The sequence below is a fragment of the Monodon monoceros genome, unplaced genomic scaffold (assembly GCF_005190385.1).
Source record: "Monodon monoceros isolate NGI ecotype Baffin Bay Population unplaced genomic scaffold, NGI_Narwhal_1 Super_Scaffold_1, whole genome shotgun sequence".
In the NCBI taxonomy this organism is placed as follows: Eukaryota; Metazoa; Chordata; class Mammalia; order Artiodactyla; family Monodontidae; genus Monodon; species Monodon monoceros.
The window spans coordinates 55006018-55027835 of NW_021703765.1; the positions used below are offsets into that span (position 1 = coordinate 55006018).

The 21818-nt window shown below is 51.9% G+C and overlaps 1 protein-coding gene across 6 annotated transcripts in view; it reads right to left on the minus strand.

Moving 5' to 3' along the window:
- Positions 1 to 838: 838 nt before the first annotated feature.
- L3MBTL4 (L3MBTL histone methyl-lysine binding protein 4) overlaps positions 839 to 21818 on the minus strand; it is a 352211-nt gene continuing 331231 nt past the window's right edge. For 3 of the 6 annotated variants that reach the window (XM_029228654.1, XM_029228644.1, XM_029228670.1), the window contains 3 exons: positions 12099 to 12268; positions 4722 to 4784; positions 839 to 2125 (listed from right to left, as the gene is read on the minus strand). In XM_029228654.1, coding sequence (XP_029084487.1) covers positions 1937 to 2125; positions 4722 to 4784; positions 12099 to 12268 — 422 coding nt within the window. In that variant the 3' untranslated portion in view covers positions 839 to 1936. Of the gene's footprint in view, positions 2437 to 4721; positions 4785 to 12098; positions 12269 to 21818 lie in introns of all 6 variants that reach the window. The other 3 variants (XM_029228663.1, XR_003794451.1, XR_003794450.1) reach the window with 3 other exon arrangements.

Sequence of the window (21818 nt, forward strand, 5' to 3'; positions counted from 1 at the left end):
GATGGAAGGCATGGCTGCTGCGGGAACCCAGGAGCTAAGCCGTTAAGGAAACCTCTGGAGGACGGGGGAGGGGACACCTCAGCGGAGGGGTCAGCAGATGCAAAAGGAAGGGGAGGCCCAAAAGAGGGGTGAGTGTGGAGACAAGGAGGGGGTTCAGTCTTGGTCCAGCCCAGACTATGTGTGTGTGAGACGAGAGAGAGAGAACAGAGCTGTGCTTGAGGGGAAGGGGGGGCGCGTGAGAGCCCCAGTGCTGGCTGCCGACTGCACACCTCGCGGCCCATGTCCACGTCCAGTGATGCCGTGTTGGTAGAAGAAGAATTACAGCCCAGAAGCTGACAAAGAGTCAGGGGATTCTAGTCTCCTGGCTCAGGCAGCTGCCCTGGTGATGGGTACTGTTCACATTGGTGGGGCCATTTGAATGTCAAGGTCGAGGCACTTGGATGACAAAGTGGGGATGTGCTAAAGCAGGTGGCCACACTCCTGGATCAAACTCTTTCTGTCCGATCATACCGTCTTCTAGGGACACAACAGTTCAACCCTAATCTGGCTTGGAATTATCTGTCCTGTTCTAGATCCTTCTCTTAAAATGACATGTATTAAATATACAAACCACAAATCTCATGTCTTCCATGGAGCCTACATAAATGAGCAATTTTGAGCTTCTGTTTAATTAAAAAAAAACCTCAGACTTAAAACACTCAAATCATTAACACCGAAATTTACTTCCCTGAGAAAACATACTCCAAAAGTGTTCAGAAGCGGCCGATTTCTCTACCGGCCCGACGGGTGCAGGGCCACTGCCTCTGTTCCTTCCCAGCTGGAAAGACAGCCTCCAGGCTATTACAACATATTCATAAAAGCAGTGAGGTGGAGGTCTTATTTTATCTGTTTATTATCATTTAAAATATATTAAGATTTTAACATAGAAGCAGGAATTTTAATTGTACGTGGCAGTCAAAAAAAAACAAAACAAAACCCAAACAACAAATAAAACATCACAGAAAGAAAAATGCACATTAACCAATAATACATTAAAATTCCATTTAGTTAAGGTGAGGATCTAAAGAATGAAATATAAGTATACCTCTTAGAGAAGAATTTTTTTTCCTTCGGTGACTTGAAGTTTGATAAACTCTCCAAGCAACTTTCTTAAACCGTAAGATTCTTAACTGAAGCAAATAGGTACTGTAGGTCTGACTCTATTATTTTTCTTTTCTCTCCCACCTGCAAAAAAAAACACAACCCCTGCCACCCAAAAAAACCAACCAAAAAGATGGAGCTCCCATACCGTGAGGCTGACTCCACGTAACTTCAGCCTCAAATGCAGTCACTTACACAAAACAAGTAAGGGCTGATAACAAATAAGAATTGTTTGAACATATCATAGACACCCAGCTCCCCACTTTAGAAATCTTCCCTTTAATGGAGTGTCTCTGTAAAGATGTACCCAGGGCCCCCATGTAACACGGCTCGTGGCACACACACGCAGACAGCCTGCAGGACAAGTCAGCCCCCCTGAGGCAACCCTTAGAGCAGAAGCTGTGAAGACATCGGGGGTTGGGGGGGGGGAGGTGTGTCTGTGTGAGGGTCCCTGCGGGGACACTGCAGGTGGAGGGTCCTCAGGAAAGGCCTGCCAGCTTCTGCCAGGTGCCCGGCTGGCTGGGCACACTCGGGAGACCCTGGCAGCACAACTGAGAAACGGTTTGTGGAACACAAAGGAGAATTAATGGATCATGAAAACATGTGCTTATTACTAATTTTTTTAACGATCCATGCTTTCCTGAGTAAAGTACACAGATCTCACAGAAGTCTGTTTAAAGCACCAGGCCTCTATCTCTTAGACTCACTGCACCCGGAGGGCAAACTGCAGCCCAGCTCAGAAGCCGTTCTGGTGAAAACAGAACAATGTGTGTGTGAAAACCGTTTTCCTGATACTCTACCACTGGAGAGTTGCATCCTTGCAAATGGGAAGTGGCCTCCTCCAGGGCGAGGGAGAAGGATAAAGGCGCGCGTGTGGGCTTCTCTGGTCTGGTCGCTGCAGCACGTCAGAGCCGAGATGAGGCCGGTCAGAAGCCTGCATGTGCCTGGGCCTCTGCGTCACTGGTGCTGGACCAGCCAGCAAACCCTGCAAACATAAAAACCGCAGCCACTTTACAAGGTCCAGATCACACCTGGACGTGACCACGGGCACACCGAAATCAAGTTCATGTGGCTGGTGCTCCTGCTGAGAGAACAAGGCGTGGTGGCCGCAGCCCATCAGGTGCAGACTTTCCCCCTGCCTTCCTGGCCCGAGACAGCACCTTCCCTGGCGAGGTCCTGGGAGCTTCTGAACATGAGGATGGAGTTATAAATCTTCAGGGCTGGACCCAGTTTGATCTTCATCACCTGGACAATGTCCTTCTGTGTCAGGAGCAGGAAGGCTTTGCCATCAATCTGCTGTAGATCAATAAATCAGCACAAATAAACATATCCTGCTGTTCAAGTCTGGTTGCCCTCCAGGGGCCCCTGGGTGCTGAGCTGTGTGATGGGGACACGGTGGCCTACCAGAGCTTGGGGACCACAGACCACGACGGCATCTTAGTCCGACCACCGTCAATTCTGTTTTCCCCAGAATGCTGAAGCTAAGTTAAATCAAAGAGGGGTTCATTCTGTTAAATGTGAATTCAGTGTACATGAACTGTCCCTAGGCTGAATTTCTATTGTTACATTTTTTAAATTTTGGACTGAATTTGTATAAAGGGCCTTAATAATAACCCACTTTCATCTACCAAGTGAAATCTCCAGGAATGTTTCCCATGAGAACAATCAACAAGGAGCAGGCAATGGTGTTATTTATAACAGTGCAGCACTGCAAACACCCGGGCACTCCAGAAACAGCAGAAGGAAATAAATTACAGTGTTACCTAGGATGAGGGACCAGGCAGTCACCAAAATTCATGTTACAATGAAATAGTTAATGATTTGGGAAACTTTTCATGGATTGTTAAGCAACGAAACATGATCTGATGATACAGAAAGATCTGTTTTAATTTGTAAAATTAAATGTGCACGACCACTGTAAACATACACAGAGTTAAAATACTTGAAGTCTTTATACCAAATGTGAAGGGGTTTCGGCCAGTGGCTTGGTTTGGTTTTTGTTTTCTCCTTTTAACCCTCCTGTATTTAAAATGACTCCTATGCCAAACACCATTATAAGCCGAAGTACATTCAAAATGAGTGCTGTATTTATTAACTTTTACAACATACTGTGGTCTGAAATGTCATGGCTTTCCTGAGGTCATGTGATGGCCAGTGCCACCGTGCAGGCCATTTTTCCGGTTTCTAGAAGTCCCAGGGTGGTCTCAGAGTTTGAGTCCCGGCGACTGTGGCCTGTCCCACAGTCACGCTGCCTGTTTTCACAGATGGGCTCAGAAGGAGTCCAGGTTCCAGAACAAAGAGGACAGAATGAAGTTTGCTAGGGTGACACCCTTCCATGAACCCAGCCCTGTGGTTCTAACCCTTTTTAGTTAACAATACAAACCATGGTGTCAGTGTCTCCCTGAGGAAGGAGGGATCCCTGGGGACCCCACGTGGGGTGTTGAGAGTTTTAAAAGCTTCCATGTCTCATATATTGTCTAATGAAGAATCGTCCATCTAGAGAGTGGAATACCCTTCCCATGGGGTAACGAGCACATTCCCACAGTGGTGGAGAGCACTGCCCTACGGGCCACACCCCAACCTTCAGAACTTCAGGCAAGACTCCCGGGCCAAGTGGCCGGTGTAAGGCCAACTGGCCCGAGGCAGGGGAACACAATCAGATTCACAGGTTGCATCAGAACGAAACTCTCCGGACCACCCAGTTCCAGAAACTGACCTGGAGACTTTCCGGACCACCCAGTTCCAGGAACTGACCCGGGGACTTTGAACCCGGCCCAGCCTTCCCGCCTTTCGAGGGGCGGGACTAACGGTCCCCCAGGATACCCGGAAAGACCACCAAATAAGGAATACCCTGCGCCCTCGCAGTTTCACCACACCCCTTTCCCTTCTTCCCCTATAAAATCTTGCCCAACCCTCGCCCGGGTGCGACTTCTCTGGCCCTTTCTCTCGGACCAGTGAACCTCGCCCGGGAGCGCTCCCTAATACAGCTCACTTGAAGCTTTCCTCTGTTTCGCGGTGCCGTTTGTTAAGATCCGACCTTACAGCCGGTAGTCCTAAGAGTAAAGCAGTGATGGTGATCATGGGAACAGTAAGCGCGTATGGAGCTTTACTAACCCTTCTCTGTGCTGATCCCACCAGCAACCCCGGAGGCAGATGAGGGAACCAACAGTTTCAAGGATTGTGTGGTTTCTCCGTGTCCCCCTAAGTAGGGGCAGGGCAAGGACAGGTAGGACGGTCCTAATTCCACTTTGGAGCAGACAAGCCCCCCTTTTCCTGGGTGCAGGCCCGTGGCAGGTCCCCACTGCCCCAGCGTGGCTGCAGTCACAATGCAGGTATTAACCGAGTGACGTGTCCCAAGAGTCCCTTTCACAAACGGCTGCAGAGGTGAGGCTGCAGGCTCTAGCGACAAAGCACAGCTCACGTCAGCGACCCAGACAGAGGCTGCCCCGCTGGGCCCCCTCCTGCCTGGACCTCTTTGTCTTGCCTCCCCCAAACTGCCCTTATTTACACTTAAGTAAATGGAAACAAAGCACTTCCGGGCCTAGTCGTACAGAAACGTATGTAATTTTTCCGTTTCCTACCTCTTTCTTGAAGCACTTGGCATGCTCTTCACAGCCCAGCAGAGACTGTACGAACTCAGCCACCTACAGTGCGAGATGAAAAGCCTGATTCAGAACGTGCACCGGAAATAATACCTTGGGTTGTAGTCATTCAACATTTGAGTAACATACACTTTGCATCCCTCAAACGCTTGGGATTTAAACAGTAGCTATCAAGCCCCAGTAGCATTCGCCAGCTCGGAAATGAGACCAGCTCCTGCTATCTTTTCTGGCCTCATTTCCAGGCTGACCTACATAGGGTTACAGTCACCGTGGTGCCAATGACAGCCTCCATCTGTGTGGAGCCCTGGCATCCTGGAACCTTCCATCGTCTGACCCTCCTGTCCAGCCTGGGGGTCAGGGAGGGCAGGCAGCAGTGGCCTGTGCACAGCAGTGATGACAGGCACCGTCTGCCTTTCCAGACCTGGGCCGTCCCGTCTCCCGTACCCGAGTCTCCAGGGCCTCCCCCAGCGTCTGGCCAACAACGGGTACTCGGACCTCCCTGCGCAGGGAATTCCCACAAAAATGGTGAGGAAGCTGAAGCCCAAAGAGGTTTAATAACTTCCTCAAGGCCACACGTGGCCAGTGAGTGCCCCGGGGCAGCCCTTCTCCACCCTGGACATGCACTGGGACCACCTGGAGAGCTTTAAACACGATCTATCTCAGGCCCAGCTCATGCTGCAGAGATTCCGAATGAGTCAAGCTGGATCCGGTGGAGGGCTGGGCACGGATTCGATTCCCGGGTTGGTTCTAATGCGCACTCAGGGCCAAGGCCCTCCCCCCGACCGCCCCAGCGTGCACGCGTGTGCGCGCGCGCACACACACACACACAAGGCAGGGGAGGCCTGGGAGGCCATCCGGGCACCGCTGGGGGGCACGCTGCAGCTGCCCCTCCGCCGGGCGCTCTGAGGGCTGAATGCTCCGCAGGGGCAGAGCCCCGAGCTGGGGGCGGGAGGTGCTGAAGGTGAAACCCTGACGTGGGGTCACAGGGGACAGCTGGGGGCGGAGACAACACGCTCAAGGGCAGGTTTCCTGCCCAGCGCGACTCCAACGCTGGGCCTGATCCTTCTCAGCTGTGGGGCTGCCCTGCGAACCGCAGGGTGTTTGGCGACATCCCCGCTAAGTGCCAGGAGCAGCCCCAGCGCGCACGATTGTGACAACGAAAAACGAGTCACGGTGCTGGCGACACCACCTGGTAGGAGCCACCGCGCTGAAGGAGGGCTCTTCTGGGATGGCTCTGTCACAGGAGGGGGCCGCGGGTCACAGGAGGGGAAGTGAACATAGAAAAGTGGCTCTAGGAATTAGCTAAAGACACACGCTGGTGCCTCTCAATCACTGGCTCCCCTGGGGAAGCCATGCCAGCACCAGGGCCCCCGGATGCCCGGCCCCCGGGGACAGGGACACGCCCCACAGACAGTCTCTCGTAAATACACGCTCCAGGAACTTCTGTTCTCAAAACAGGGCTGAGTGTTGCTCTGATGGTTTTCAGAGGTTAAAATGTCCTTTTCTGGGCAAACAAATACAAATTTAAAACAAAGGATCACGTTCCCTCTTCTTAGTATTGTGAGCCAAGAAAGCACTGTCCGTGTCAGAGGTAGATTGGATTTTAAGTGGGGATAAATAACGTGCTAAACCAAAGAGTACACAGGGCTGCGCTGCGGGGCAGGTCCTCGCTGTCTTCCTCGGACAGTTTCGTTACCACGTGTCTGAAATTCTCTGTCTTTTTGGAAAGAGATTCTGATTCTATTCGACCTGCCTTTTTCCAAAGTAAAGAACAAGTTCCATGCAATCTACTGAGGCAGACTCTTCTGGCCCGGATCGTGATTTGGTATCATTATTCAGTACTGCCAGTCCCGAGAATAAATTCTATTTGAGCTTCAGTAGAAAGCCCATTTCCTCGCTGTAAAGTGGTGAACTTCACCAGACCGCAGAGCAGTAACGGAAGGGTTCCCTCTCATGTTCCCCTTCAGCACGTGGTCAATGTGGAGAAGCGTTCACACGGTTCCATGAGTCCACAGAGGAGGAAGCTGCCGCCCCGTCCTTTGCCTCCACCCAGGACAGCTGTGTGGACTCGGCTGCTTTCCTCAGGTGATGGCGGCCCTGCTGGAGCCCAGGGTGGCCGGCCTTGGCCTTGGCCTTGGCGGGGGCAGCATACCTGGTTCCCCAAGCTCTTGGGAGTGCAGTGGCCACAGAAGACACCCCAGTTTTGTTTTGGAAGGACACGGAGTAAGTTAGTTCCAGGGATGACACAGCAGTTTGGAAAGACTAAGAAATGAAACTGTGCAGGCTCTGAGCTGAGCCCTTTACTCCACCCAACTTCCTTCCCGGGCAACCTCCTTTTCCTGGCATCCTCGTGCAGCCCAGCAGGCCTGCTTCCTTCAGTGCAGCTGCTGCTTCCTTAAATCTCTCCCGATGCCGACGTTCCCATCTTGCTGAGCCAGCGCCGGGTGCCTGACTGTCCTGGCTTCGGGTCCACTGGGGACCATGTTTCCAGCCCGGGTCTCATTTCTTATCAGTGGAATTTGTTAGTTGCCGTTTTTCAGGGCCCGATTGTATAAGGCTGCTATGCTTAGGTAACAGTATCCTGAATTTTTCAAAACACTCCCTTCTGGGCAAAGATTGCTTGGAAAGCGACCACCATCTTTTAGATCTAATGGACATTTAGGGAGCCCTTGGATAAGGCCAGGGCGATCTATATGTGCTGCTTTAAAAGGCATTTTTGAATGTAAGAAACAGAAGTATCCACATGGGCACCAAGCATCCCCGAGTTGCACCCGCGGCTGTAATGTGCGTACGTGTTGCATCTGGCCTGCGTGTGCCCATGGACGCCTGGCAGGAGGGGCTGCAGAAAATTCGTCTCCCAGTTCATTCACTCACTCGCACATTTGTCACACACCTGCTCTGGTGTACTTGCTATAAAGATGTAAAAAGATATAAAAATAATTTAGTCCCTACTCTTAGATGCTTGTACCCTTCTATAGAACATTTCCATGACCAGAGTAAGAAATACGCTCCCCAGGGACCACAGCTTGAGTGTGTGCACACTCACGCATTCCTAACGAAGGTTTCACTAAACAGTAACCTCTACTACAATGATGTACTTGCATCTGGTCTTGTCTCTCCTTTTGGAACCACTAAACTAACTTCACAGCCTGCCGGTGCTCTGAAAGAAATTGCTCTGGCAGAAACACCACAGAAACAGCAAAGGAGTTAAAAGCCAGTCCCCACCTCCGGGCAACATGACAGAGGTCCGTCAGGTAACACAACTCAGAGCGGAGGTCTCCTCCCAGCCAGGACGGCTGACAAGAGGGACTGTCCTTGTGCTGCATCTCCTGCCAGAGACACTCACCCGCCTTAAGTGTCCCTGGATGGCACTTAGCACAAGGACCCACAAGTCATTTTCCACACGCCCTGTCCCTGGCCCCTGAGCTCCCGTTCCTGCCCGGTGGGAACAAAGCACAAAGGCACAGCCCTGCCCTGCTCACCCTGAACTGCGTTCTCACGTCCTCACGACCCGACTCGCCACTCTTAATGCAGCATCTGGAGCAGACACAGTGGCCCCTGTGGTTGGTACTCGCTGGGATCCCCCCTAGGGAGCCCCCTTATTTTCAACGATACAAACGCATCACAACGCCCACACTTTGACCACTCAAAGTTTCTTCTCGAGGACTAGTTTTTGTGCCAGGAAATGTGCTACAGAATGTGAGAATACAGAGAGAAATTTAGGATGTGGTCCTCGTCCTCAAGGGCATCTAATTAGGGAGCTATCAAGACAAAGGTACATCAACGTTAGGGAGTAACCCCGACTGTTTTCTCTGGGATGCATCCCGTGGGCAGCCACGGTCAACAAAGTGCTCCAGGAAGCCAGCCTCTCCGATGGCTGCTTCAGTTTTAATCTAGAAAATGTCTAAGGTCACCTTCGGCAGTAAAAGGCTGGGATCCCGTGTGTACCCATCACAGAGAACTCAGAACTGTGATCACAGCTTCCTGATCATCCTCCGTGGCCTCTTCGGTCCTCCCCGCCCCCTAGTGAGTCTCTTCCTTCTGAGGCCCGCCCCATCCTAACGATGGACCAGCTACTTCCCTTTAATCACCCTCCAAACTTCATTTTGTTCAGTGTCAGACTTGAAACTGGTCAGATCAGAGGCCCCACCCCCGAATTTCCTATTTATTCCCTAATGTTCCTAAATAGTGATCCCTGCTCCTTTGGGGTGATGCCCCACCCCACCCCCCAAGAAGTTAATAAAAGCTGTGGCCCTCTTCTTATGGGGAAAAACACACATTTTGTACACAATTTTCCCCAATCCCCTGAAGCCCAACCCCACAGCCCTAGCCGGGAACCCTTTGACCTGGGACGCTCACTTCCAGGCTCCCCCCAACTGCTCGCCCTTCCTCCTGCACTTCCTCCGTGGACACACCGGCCTCCATCCCTGGCCGTGTTCTCTGGGGATCGTGCCTGGTGAAGCCATGTCTCGTGTACCCTGAGGGGACCCTAACTCAGAAGGTCCCAGAATAAGTTCATCTTATCCCTTGGCCCCCAAACTGGATCCTGTCCCCGGAGTTCCATTTTTTGACAGCACCACTCCTTTTCCATTCTTTCCGATGAAGTGTGTGGGCCTTGTAGTTCTCACACATCATTATCCTAATTAAGTACCAAACTGCGTAGCGCTGAGAGTATAAATGGAACCACGCTGGCTCATTTCACCTCCTCGTCTTGTGCCTCATTTATTTCCTGTGCTGTGGCTTCGTCTGCTGAGCCCGGGTGGCTCTGGACAGTGGCGCCCAGCCCGGCCCCTTCTTACTCTCACCCTCCTTGCTGGCCTGTGCTGTTTTCATCTCCCTGAAGCACCAGCTTCACAACATGACTTTCTGCCTTAGAACCTAAGAACCTGGTATTGCCTGACTGGTGCACCTGGCCCATCTCCCGCCTGCTGCAGGCCGCCTTCCCCAAGCCCCAGTGGGCAGTGTGCTTGGGGTGCGGTGAGACGTCGGCTCAGGACCTGGCTCTGACCGTGTGGCCTTAAGAGTTTTCTTAGTCTCCGGTGCCTCCACTTCCCTGTCTGTAAAATGGGCAAAATAAGCGTGCGTGCCTCACCATCATTACATCAACACTGCTCACTACCATCATAATGTCAGTAAGGGACACATGTGTGTCTGTCATCCTTGCACGTGTCACACTCACCCCCACTCCTATAGTTTTCCTCCCCCGCATGGCGTCCCGTCTTTTCTCTGCTTGGACTGACTGCACTTTTGTTTCAAAATCCAGCTCAGATGCCCTTGCCATTCACTCAACAAACACTTACTGGGTGATCTACTCAGTGCCAGGTGCAGTGAGAAGCTCTCAGGACACAGGCCAAGTGAGTAAGGTCTCCGCTCATGTGCTTGAGGTTCAGGGTCAGCAGAGTGAGCATCTGAGGTGCAGCCTCAGAGACTCTCAGAGGAAACGGGGGCCCTGAGGGACGTGGGAGCAGCCTGAGGGCTCCTGCAGGAGGAGAGCCTGCGCTGGGCGGGGGCTGGGCAGTGACCGTGCACATGTGACAACAGTACACGGGGACTAGGGAGGCGCAGGACGTGGGGCCCAAGGTCAGGGGCGGGCGGACAGCCAGGCAGGTCCTGTGGGCTCGTCTGGGGACCAGGATGCAGTGCAGCGCTCGCCCTGCTGTGCCCACTCCCTCTCCGTCGGGATGCAGTCGCTCTGCACATGTGGGGCTGGGCTGGACGTCTGAGCAGGACAGTGACACACCAGGGGCCAGGAGCACAGGAAGAAGAGGGGAGAGGGGACACTGTCATCTAACTTAAACGGTGCAGAACCTCAGATGAACAGCTTGAAGGTCAAAAGAGAGAGAGACTGCCCTTGAACGCTGGGTTGTTATTTCAAGGGCAAAACCAGCAGTGCTTTGATTACAGGTGTAAGGCCAGCAGGTCCGGGGAAGGGCCCCGGGAGCCAGACGGAAGCCCCGCCAAAGTGGCTGATGCAACCGACACCTGACGTTGCCACAACACCCGAGAGATTACCAAAAAAAGGGCTGCTTCACACAGCAAGCACCTCCCCTGCGTGCACCCCTATAAATTCTGTTCGCGCCCACACCCGGGCGCGACTTCTCTGGCCCCTTTCTCTCGGACCAGTGAACCTCGCCCGGGAGCGTTCCCAAATAAAGCTTGTTTAAGCTCTCCTCCGTCTTTGGTGCCATTCCTTACAACAGCCACAACAGGTTTTAATTCAGTCGGCTTTGTAAACTGGTAAAAGTTCACAGATGGGCAGGCGCAGACCATGAATACTCTTTAGGGAGCACGGTCACATTTAGTCACCACCCCCCCAAACAACCCCGCAGCACCTGGCATGTCCAGTCACCTCTCTGTCCTGCGGGACCCACAGGGCCTTGGAAGGAGAGGGACCAGGCAGGCAGGCAGGGTGTGCTGGGCCCCGTCCACGCCGAGGGTGCCAGGTGGGGGGGAACCCCCCAGGCACACTCTGTGCGCTGCCTGGGACGAGGGGCGGAGGCCCCCCCGGACCTCTGACCTCCGCAGGGCCTTAGTCGCTGCTCCTTTTCTGGGGCTGGAAAGGAAGCCCCTGAGCGAGATGGAGTCCAGGTGACTCGACTGCTGGACATGCTCAGTGAGTATCCGTGACTAGTTTAACTGCAGCTCTACTCTGTCTTGTCAAAAGAGTGACCCAGGCTTTTCTTTCATTAAAAAAAAAAAACCACAAAAAACTTAAGGCCTGATGAGTGAGAACAATACCTTCATCAAAAGGAATATCAGTCAGAGTGTGTTGCTCTAAGTACGAAGCGTTTCCACAGCGTCACAGGAAGCAACGGCACTTCCCTGATTCTTACGTAAAACCAACGTTGTAAGGTGTGTTTACATTACAATCAAATCCACTTTCCCCTCTGTTCGGCATCTTATTCAACACTGTGACCTAATTTATTCATAAACCTGAGGTTGACCTGATCCCCCGTGGCCGCGGATGGACACACGGCAGCGCGGTGCTGCCTGGGCGTGAGAATATGGGATCCCGGGGCCTCGGGGGCACCAGGCAGAGGGAGCCCCTTGGGCACAGAGCATGCGGGGCGGGGGGGCATCGCCCGGGGCTGCCAGGACACAGGCATGGAGGCCCACACGTTCGTGTTTCCTCAGAGCAAACCTGTGATGCGGCGCTGGAGGCCTAAATCAGCACCCCACCCCGGGGGGCAGGCAGTGGAGACGGCGCTGGGAGAAGGCTGGGGAGGGCAGGGCCCCACTAAGGGGCTTCCCGAACGTCCTGAGCGTCAGCCTGCTTCTCCCTCAAGCGCGGATCTGGAATTTGGCACACGTGGACTCAGCACCTAAGAGAAACCCCGGCCCCGGGCAGCCGCTCACCTCATCCACCGTCCACCGGGCCACCTTGCCAGCCTGCACGTCGGCCACGCCGGGGAGCAGCTTGAGGTGCTGTCTGCGGCCCAGGGGAAGGTCCCGGAAAGGCTGGGCGGACGAGGACGACATGAAGACCGACTGGTGCAGGGCCTGCTGCGTCCGCGCGGCCAAGTGCTCTGCAAGACAGGCAGGTGGGTGAGGGGGGCAGCATCTTGGTGGCCCCTCCCCGCCGAGGGCACGAGTCAGACCCCCTGGAACCCTGGACGAACCTTGGACCAATGGCATCACTGCCCAGGAGGCCCTCCCCAGCACAGCGACACCGCTGCTCTATTTCAAAACCACAGTCAGGAGAAACAGGAGTTATGAAGGCCCGAGAATGTGGCCGTTTGCTAAGCAGGATCGAATCATCTCTGTGACCCACTGATGCCAGAGAGGAGCCGGCCTGTCACTGCACCGGCCTCTCTCTCCCTGAGTCCAGGGTCAGAGCAGGCCCAGAGCCCCGCTGGGTGTGGCTCTAAGTGGACGGGCACACCGGCCACCAGGGATGTGCCCGCCCATGAAGCCCGGTTCCCTTCTGGAAGCCGCTGCCTGCGTCACAATGGGCCCAGGTCCACATCTGGCTTCAAGGGTCCCCTGGGGGACCCCGTATGTGGAATGCAGCTCAGGATCCCAGGAGAACCTAGGTGGCAGCTGCTGCTGTTGGTCTTTGCAGGGCACGCTGGCCTTGCCGGGCTTGGGGAAGAGGCTGCAGCTGAGCCCTCCTAACTGGGCCCTCCCTCGGGAGCAAAGCTCTGAGTGGCCAGGGTCCTAAGGCTCCAAGGGCATTGGCCGGTGTCTCCAAGGAGTCAGACTCCACTTCCGCCCACACTCCTCCCCAGCCTTTCTGAACTAGTTTTCCACCTTCACGGGGGACTTTAATCTTCTGTTATATCCTGACATTTAGATGGAGCCACGGATCTCAATTCCCTCATTATTCTGCTCTGAATGTACAAATGTTTAAGGACAAAACCACTACCGAGATTCTAGAGAAAATTCATGCCTTTATAACGACATCTTTTAAGACACTTTCAACACACATTAGCCGAATAAAGCTGTTGATATTTTAAGACTCTGAAAGGAAAGAACACAAAAGGCAATGTTCTACGCCCTCTAAAAGTCTACCTTTCCTAACGCAAATGGCAGGGTATAAGCAGTAGCTATATAATTTAAAGTCTATTATGAAGGCTTGTGTTTTACTGACCATGTCTGAAGAGCTATTATGCAAGTATTTCCATCTCAAATTAACTAACAGTTGTTAGTAGGTGAGGTTGTCCTGCACTTTGCACATTCACGTAATCGCCTACTGGTTAGTGACCAGAGAGGTTCTAAAGTACAAGGGAGCCTGTCCATCTCTGCCCGACTGCTGAGCACAGACATCCTGCATCTTTACCCACGTGTGCGGTCCACACAGATAAACAGACGGAAAAATTGCGGCCTTCTCCCAAATTCTTCTGCTCCAGTTGCAGGCAGCAGCAAATTCATCTCTAAATGCGGATTGTCCGACACTGACCTTTTTAGTATGTAAATAGGTTATCTCCTCTGTGTAGTTCAGCCAGCAGCACGTAAGGCTGAAACTTCACATCTTCTTCACAAAGCCAGTAGGTTTACAGATGTGAATGTTCCTTAATGAAGGCGTCAGGTTGGACAGGAGCAGGTACAAAACAAGCCCTGGAAACCCAGGGAGGAAGCGTCACAGAGCATCTGCAGCTCCGGCCACGCGGAATCGCCAGGCTCTCCATGGAAGCCAGGAGTTAGAGCTCTGTGCTCTTAGGGATTAAGACCTGAGCCAAAGCCGGGTTTTATTCTGGAAAAGTGCCGCATCCATCAGTTGGTTGCTTTTGCTGAAATGGCATGGGCTTAAAAGACAAATCACATATGTGTCCCAAACCCATGCCCTAGGTAACCGATCACGTGTAGTTTCTGAAACATACAGGACTCTTCAGAAGAGCCACGAGGCATCAGTCTTATGTTTGGGAGGCACGAAGATGTCTAGTGATGGTGATTGCGTTCCTGTGTGTGATTCACAAATAAAGGCTGAAGGCCTCCGAAATGCAAAAAAAACCCCGTGCTCCCAAGCAAGGGAATTTCCCACATGGTAATCCTGGAAGCAGATTGCCTGAGTGCTGAGGCAGCCACTTGGAAATGAACCCAACATGCGGTTGGCAGCTCCACCGAACGGCACTGGGTTCCTCCGTCCACTGCTGCCCACGGCTCTGGCCCCGTAGGACGGGGACTCAATTCTAGTAGCAAGATGGCCTTCTCTGTGTATAGTATCATGTCATCTGCAAACAGTGACAGCTTTACTTCTTTTCCGATTTGGATTCCTTTTATTTCCTTTTCTTCTCTCATTGCTGTGGCTAAAACTTCCAAAACTGTGTTGAATAAGAGTGGTGAGAGTGGGCAACCTTGTCTTGTTCCTGATCTTAGTGGAAATGCTTTCAGTTTTTCACCATTGAGGACGATGTTGGCTGTGGGTTTGTCATATCTGGCCTTTATTATGTTGAGGAAAGTTCCCTCTATGCCTACTTTCTGCAGGGTTTTTATCATAACTGGGTGTGGAATTTTGTTGAAAGCTTTCTCTGCACCTATTGAGATGATCATATGGTTTTTCTCCTTCAATTTGTTAATATGGTGTATCACGTTGATTGATTTGCGTATATTGAAGAATCCTTGCATTCCTGGAATAAACCCCACTTGATCATGGTGTATGATCCTTTTAATGTGCTGCTGGATTCTGTTTGCTAGTATTTTGTTGAGGATTTTTGCATCTATGTTCATCAGTGATATTGGCCTGTAGTTTTCTTTCTTTGTGACATCTGGGAAGAGATATGGGAACATATGTATATGTATAACTGATTCACTTTGTTATAAAGCAGAAACTAACACACCATTGTAAAGCAATTATACCCCAATAAAGATGTTAAAAAAAAAAGATGGCCTTGAGGTCACCACTCAAGGCAGGGAGGGAGCTGGCTGGGTGCCGTGCACTTGCGCTCAGGCGGCTTTATGCCCTCAGTGGCTTTGGAATTCATTCTTTGTCCCCATTAAGTCAATCTATTTGTTTGGAGGGAGGTGGAGGATGGATTTCCGGAAGGCTGAGCAGAGCTTGGTGGGGATCAGGCTCTGGATGCCAGAGTGCCCCCCCCCCACCGGCTGGGTGAGATCCCCTCCTAGGGGAGGACTCTTGCCTGTGTGCCGGCAGCCCCTTTGGGGGAGCCCCGCCAGAACTACTCACATGCTGACCACGGATAACATTTTTACTACTCTCAGCTTTACAGCGTGAGTCGGAAAGCCGGGAAGTTGAGTTTTCCTGCTCTAAAAGACGTGAGTTAGGTTAGGGAGGGAGGCCCTGAGCAGGGAGCTTGCAATAACCAGCTGCCATCGCTACGACACGACTGGAGGTGACAATACCTACAGCGCAGAGCTGGTGGGAGAGGACGACAATGTGCCTTCAGTGACAGATGCCGCTCTAAGCTCCTGAGGTCAGGCAGACACTCTATGCACGGAAGTGGCTTTATTCAAAATCAACACAAGGCAAGACGAATTCTCCATAGTAACACGAGAGAGGGGAGGCATGGTGGAGTGTTGCGTGGTGGTTGTTTTGCCTTCTTTGTACCGTTTCCTGGGTCTGATTTCTTCCGGAGCTGAGGGTTTGGGATGGATACTCAGTCTACCTGGGAGAGGACGGTGACATCGGGGGAAGGGCCGATCCCCGCCAGCTTGCCTGGGTATGAATCCTGGTCCCATGCAGCTGCTGAGTGACCTTGGATGAGATGCTTAACTCTTCTGTGTCAAGGTTTTCCACCTTTAAAACGGGGTAGCTGCAGTACTCACACTTCACTGAGTTCTTGGGATTAGAACGGCTCCCAGCACATAAATGTTCAGTGCACGTCAGACATTACACTACAGCCGTCCCCCCTTCTCTGTGGGGTAGATGTTCCAAGACCCCCAGTGGATGCCTGAAACCCAGGATACTACCAAACTCTCTATATACTATGTTTTTCCCCTGTACATACAGACCTATGATAAAGGTTAATCTATAAATTAGGCACAGTAAGAGATTAACCACAATAACTGATAGTAAAATACAATTATAAAAATATACTGTAACAGAAGTTTTGTAAATGCAATCCCTCTCAAAATACCATATTGTACAAATTTAGTGCCTTTCCCATCTTAACTAAGCACTTATTATGCACTGTGGGTATAACTTTTGCAGCTTGAGGTGCGACAGCAAAACTAGCACAAATTTTTCTTTCTTCACAATTTCATGGAGAGAAAATTCGTTCTTCCCAGAGATCTTAGCAACCTCAGCATACGATCTTTTTTCTTTCCTTACTAAGTTGAGAACATTAACCTTTTCACTTAAAGGAAGCACTTTATGATTTCTCTTTGGCGCATCCCAATTGCCAGCATCACTATCTTGTGCTTTGGGGCCACTGTTAAGTAAACTAAGGGTCACTTGAACACAAGCACTCCGATAACACGATAGTAGATCCGTAAGTGAGACGGATACTAAGTGGACAAAGGGTGGGACAAAGGGATGATTCTCGTCCCCAGTGGGAGCAGGATGGTGGGAGATTTCAACACCCTACTCAGAAGAGCACCCAATTAAAAACATATGAATTGTTTCTTTCTGGAATTTTCCATTTAATATTTTTGGACCACAGTCGACCACAGGTAACTGAAACCATGGATAGCAAAAACACGGCTGAGGAGGGACCACTGTAACGTTACAAGATACAGAGATACTCTAAGTTGTGACGATAGTGAAGGTGGGGACTTAGATTTCCAAAGCCATTGTGGCTGGATGTGCCTAAAACCTATGGAAGCTGAAATTCAGACTGAAACTCAGGATCCTCAGGGCCACATTCAGATCTCACACCCAAGTGGCCCTGGAATGACACTGCAGGGGTCACCAAAGTCATCTGTGGAGTCCTGGTGCGCATGGATCCCCTGGCCGAGGCCGACGGAAGGCGGGCATCTGTCTCCCAGGCAAACCGGTGCCCACGTGTGGCAACAGATCATACTGCGAACACACGCTCAGCCTGCCAGCTCTGAAATTATGTGGCTCTTGACAGACTTTAGAATGTGGGGTGATCTGCATTATTTTAAATTCTGTGCATAAAATTAGACTTTTGAAAATATCCACTGAAAATTTTGCATACATTTTTTTTTTATCGAATATGAACACACCGATTTTAGCTTTTTACCGAGCCCAGCATGGCTCACGTCACTACATCGTTGTAAATAAATTAAAGCTCGTGAGCCTGTGATGAAGGTATTACTGTATTCTCATAAAATCAAAAGGATCAGATTATTCTATCCTGGGGCACTCTGAATAAACAGAGCCTTCTAGATTAGGAAAGGATGCCCACCAAGAAGAGAGGGCAGAAAGGTTCTCCTAACTGGGTAACATACATACATCTCACCCACCGGGCCCAGCTTCCAGCTCTGTGTGCAGCGGGATTCTTTCTGGGCGTTTCCCAGTTGTGTTTCCTCACTGCAGCAGTGCCTCCTACCCAGCTCCCCTATGAGTCCGCCAAGAAAATTCAGCCTGCAGAAGCAGCCCGACCACTGGAGGTCTTAGCAGTTTACTTAATCAAAATGCCTTTTGCATCAGAAAATGAAATGTATGTGTAATCCTGGCTTTGCCTCTAACACTAATGTGTGAGTGACAATAAACAAGGATATGCCTACACATAAGATAGATGTATTTCCCCTTCCAAAAAACAGCATGGAATGCTTGTCACCTCGGTGGTTTGCCATTTGTAGAACAGTTTGGTTGGAAGAATTTTTGTGCTATTTTTCTCTCCCTGGGTATTTTTTTGGGGGGTTTTATGCCTTAAAAAATATAATGAAGTGTTTAATGACTTCAGTCAAGGTGCTCTGAGATCTGCAGCACTCTCAAATGCCCATGGCCAGCATGTTCAACTCTGTGTCCAGCTGCAGGATCTAGGGAGGCCCCGACTAGAGCATCAAGACTTGGCCGGGGGTCTAAGTCCATCCAGCAGCCCTCGGAAAGGAGTGAATAAATAGTTCCATCTCCCAAAGCGCTACGTCATTACCTTTCTTGCAGATGCAGTAACTCGCTTGGAATCCAGCTGACTCCTTGATGACACAGGTCTCCGTGGTGAGTGCTATTATCTGCCCTTGAACGGAAGACCCCAGCCCATGCAGGCCATCTTCTGCAAGTCCATGCACAGCTGGATGGGCCAGCTCTGGATGGCATGTGACTGACTCAGGGGCGGCTTTTAGGGTGAAAGGACCTAACAGACCCATGGCCTGGTGTACAGCACAGGGCGCTTCCAGATTCCAGACCTAAAAAAGTCTTTAGAGACTAAAGGATTTTAATTCATCTGAAAATAACATGAAAGCGGGTCCCTGAGCTCTTCGCTAACCCTCTCTTCGTCCTTCCGTCCTTCTCACTTCTGCTCTACGCGCCGGAGGAGAAAAACCCTTTATGGAAATGCTCTTTAAAAACACGGCTGTTTCTTCACAAAGGCTCACACAACAAAACTGAAGCAAGTGAGTCAAAAATGGTAACCAGAGGCTGCATGGCTGGGCCTTGAGTTATTTTTAATCCCACTAAAAACAGGGGCTATTTCACAAGCACCCTCTTCAGTGAAAGGGGCAGGAATTCCACCGTGCTCTCCATTCCAAAGAGGAGGGAGTAAAAAATAAAATGGCGATGGGTCCCAACATCCAATTCCATGATGCCTGTCGCCGGCTGTTTAGTCTGGGACAGCCGCTGGCTTTCATCAGTTTACCCGGCACCGACTGAGCATCCGCTCCCTTTGCGGTGGGCGCGCTGCTCCCGTGGTGACTTCCGCCGCAGAAGCAGGGAGAGTCAGGCCCTGCACTTGGCAATGAATGCCTCTTCTCCCCACGATCACCGAGTTTCAAGGTCTTTGTAGTTACCATGCTTGGAGCCTTCATGCCTGGGCTGTATCATCTTCTCTTGATTTTGATGGCATTGGACTCAGACCCTCCTCTTTTCCATTTGTTCCCCGAAACAAAAGTGAGAAACAGAACAAGAGGAGCCCAACACGATCGGCGAGACAACTTTCTGGGCCTTCGTGGGAACAGCTCCTGAATCACAGGTGGGACGAAGTGCCCTGGATGGTCTACACCTGCACACTGTCCCTTCCCTGCGGACCACCTGCAGCCACCTGAGCGGTGGACGGTGCACACAGAGAGGTGCTGGCGGTGTAAACTCCATCCTGGATTTTGATGACTCAGTACAAAAAGAAAGACAGTAAAATACCTCCTTAATAGTTTCTCACATCTTGATTCACATGTTGAAACGATATTTTGGATATATTCGGTTAAATCATCATTACAGGTTTCCAGGTGGTCACAGAGAGGCCTGGGCTTCTTGGAAGCCCCACCTTTTGGGCTTTACCACCGGGGACCTGTGCTCAGAATCCACTGACCTTCCTCTTCGGCCAGGTCCCCTCTTTCAGTGAAAAGCAGGGACCTGCTCTCGTCCACCCACCGCAGGCCGCCCTCCCCCGGGTGCCCCTCTCAGCCACCCTTACAGGCAGCATCCGGCTCACGCCCTGCCTTTGGCCCCCTGTCACCCAGGGGCTCCCGCGGTCCCCCCTCAGCACCACCCAGCTGTGTCCACCCTGTGCTAGACACGGCGTCTCCAGTTCTCCCCCAGCTCGTCTGTCCCTCCTCCCTGGCCCCGTCCCGGGATCTTAAGCCTCCTCCTCCCTCCTTCGGGAGCCGCCTCAGGGTGCTTCTCCCGCCCACCTGCACCTGCTGGCCCAGGCTCCATCCACACAGGTGCCTTCTGAGGTGTGTGCTGCCAGACACAGCCACATTCCGACGGAGTAAGTCACTGAGCAAGCAAGGAACACTTCGCAGAGCAGGGCCCAGCCCTCCCCGCAGGAAGGGATCTAGTGTTCCTGCTTCTGGGCCCGAGGGCGGGCTTTTAGCTGCTTCTTTTGGTCCTCTGTAGCAAACACTCTTTTAAGGGGTCTTGAATCCCAGGAGTCAGTCTATCGGTTCCCAGTCCCAGAGGCTCAGGGCTCCCTGGCACGAGGCCCTCAGGCCTCTCCCCTGTGCACAGCCCCCTCCCAGCCCGTTGGGGGATGAGCCCTGCCTCCTCGGGGTGCCTCCCATAGGATCCCCACCTTGCTGCCCTCTATGGAAATCGTCTGTTTGCTCTGCAGCTCCGTGAGTGGAGCATCGGTTCAAGGGCAGTCATTTGCAATGCAGCCTCACATCCCCACGGGGTGACACAGACCTGACACGTGGTACCCAGCAGCACAGGTGCCTGCCACCTGATAGGGCTGTCGGACCATCTAAGGAATTTTACCGCAGAGACAAGTAATGCAGTGGCAAAGGCTAACTTAGTCTGTGCCAGTAAACAATGAGTTTCCATCCTGTGGGCTTTCGTTAGCCAAGTACACTCATTCCTGAAAAGGCTGGGAATTGTTTGTGATTTGGACTCTTACTCCTTAATCTGGTATGCGAGAAGCAGATATTCCCTGGTTTCATTTTCACAGAAATGCAGCAAAATCCATGTTAACTTTTGATGTGTCAGTCATACAACAGAAGACTTCAGGGCAGCGTGTTTTTTGACGGCTGAAGGGCGACCTTTTAGTTTAATATCTGCTTCACACAGCTCGAGGCGTCATTAATTAAGTTCTTTTGATTGAATACTACATCCCAATCACCCAATATGTCTTTTCTTTTTTTTGCAATCCTCTGCAAGACTGCTTTCCTTCACTTGCAAAGGTGAGACCAGAACTGAATGAACACTAGTATCAACTTGACTGAGAGCTGGAGCTGCTCTTCTCAAAGCCGGCCTCCCCTTCCTGGGACCTCCCTGCCTCTTCCGCGGGTAGTTACCAAAGAACGAGCCCTGTTGGGTTGGAGTTACAAATGGGAGGCCCCCGCCATCTTTACATATGTAAAGAAAACACTACTGTGCATGAAGAAACTTTAACTCCAGCAGTGGATGGTAGCACATCCTTGAGGCAAATGGATCTGGAAGCGAAGCCCCCGAGGTGAGGGCAGCGGGTGGTCCCTGCTCCTAGGCTGGCAGCACACTGCAACCGGGGCCAAAGCCCAGGCTGGTCTGCCAGCTGTGCTCTTATCACTTGGAGGCTGGGAAGGCAGTGAACTGATACAAGCACAAACCTTAAAACATTACACGGCCGGCCGACCTCTGGGGGGCAGATGCCTGGTGCTATTTCTCTAGCTCACCAGCACGGCACCTGGCCCATAGAAGGTGCTCCGTAGGTGTTTGTTGACAAGTGGCAAGGCAGGTATAGGTCGTGGGAAGGGGCAGAAGAACAGACCCTCCTGCCTGATGGGAAGCTGAAGCGCCCACCATGGACGTGCCACGAGTGACACTCTGCCGGACCTGCCTCCTTGTTCCCTGTCCTGCCCTCTTCCCAGCTGCCGGTCGCACTGTCAAAGCAAAGGTTCTGTGGGTCCTCAACCTGATCAGAGAATCCCCAGGTCAGATCCGGAGAGAGGATTCCTCGGTTTCCTAGGCTCGCGGTGACGCCCCACGTGCCCGGGGCACAGCTCCGTGCCTGCCATCCAGGAACACTCAGTCAGAATGACCAACGGCACACACAGGATGCAGCCAGGGTTCCAGGACCATGGGCTCCAGACTTGGGGCCAGCTGGGGACCAATGGGACAAGCTTTTACTCTTTTTTTAAAAA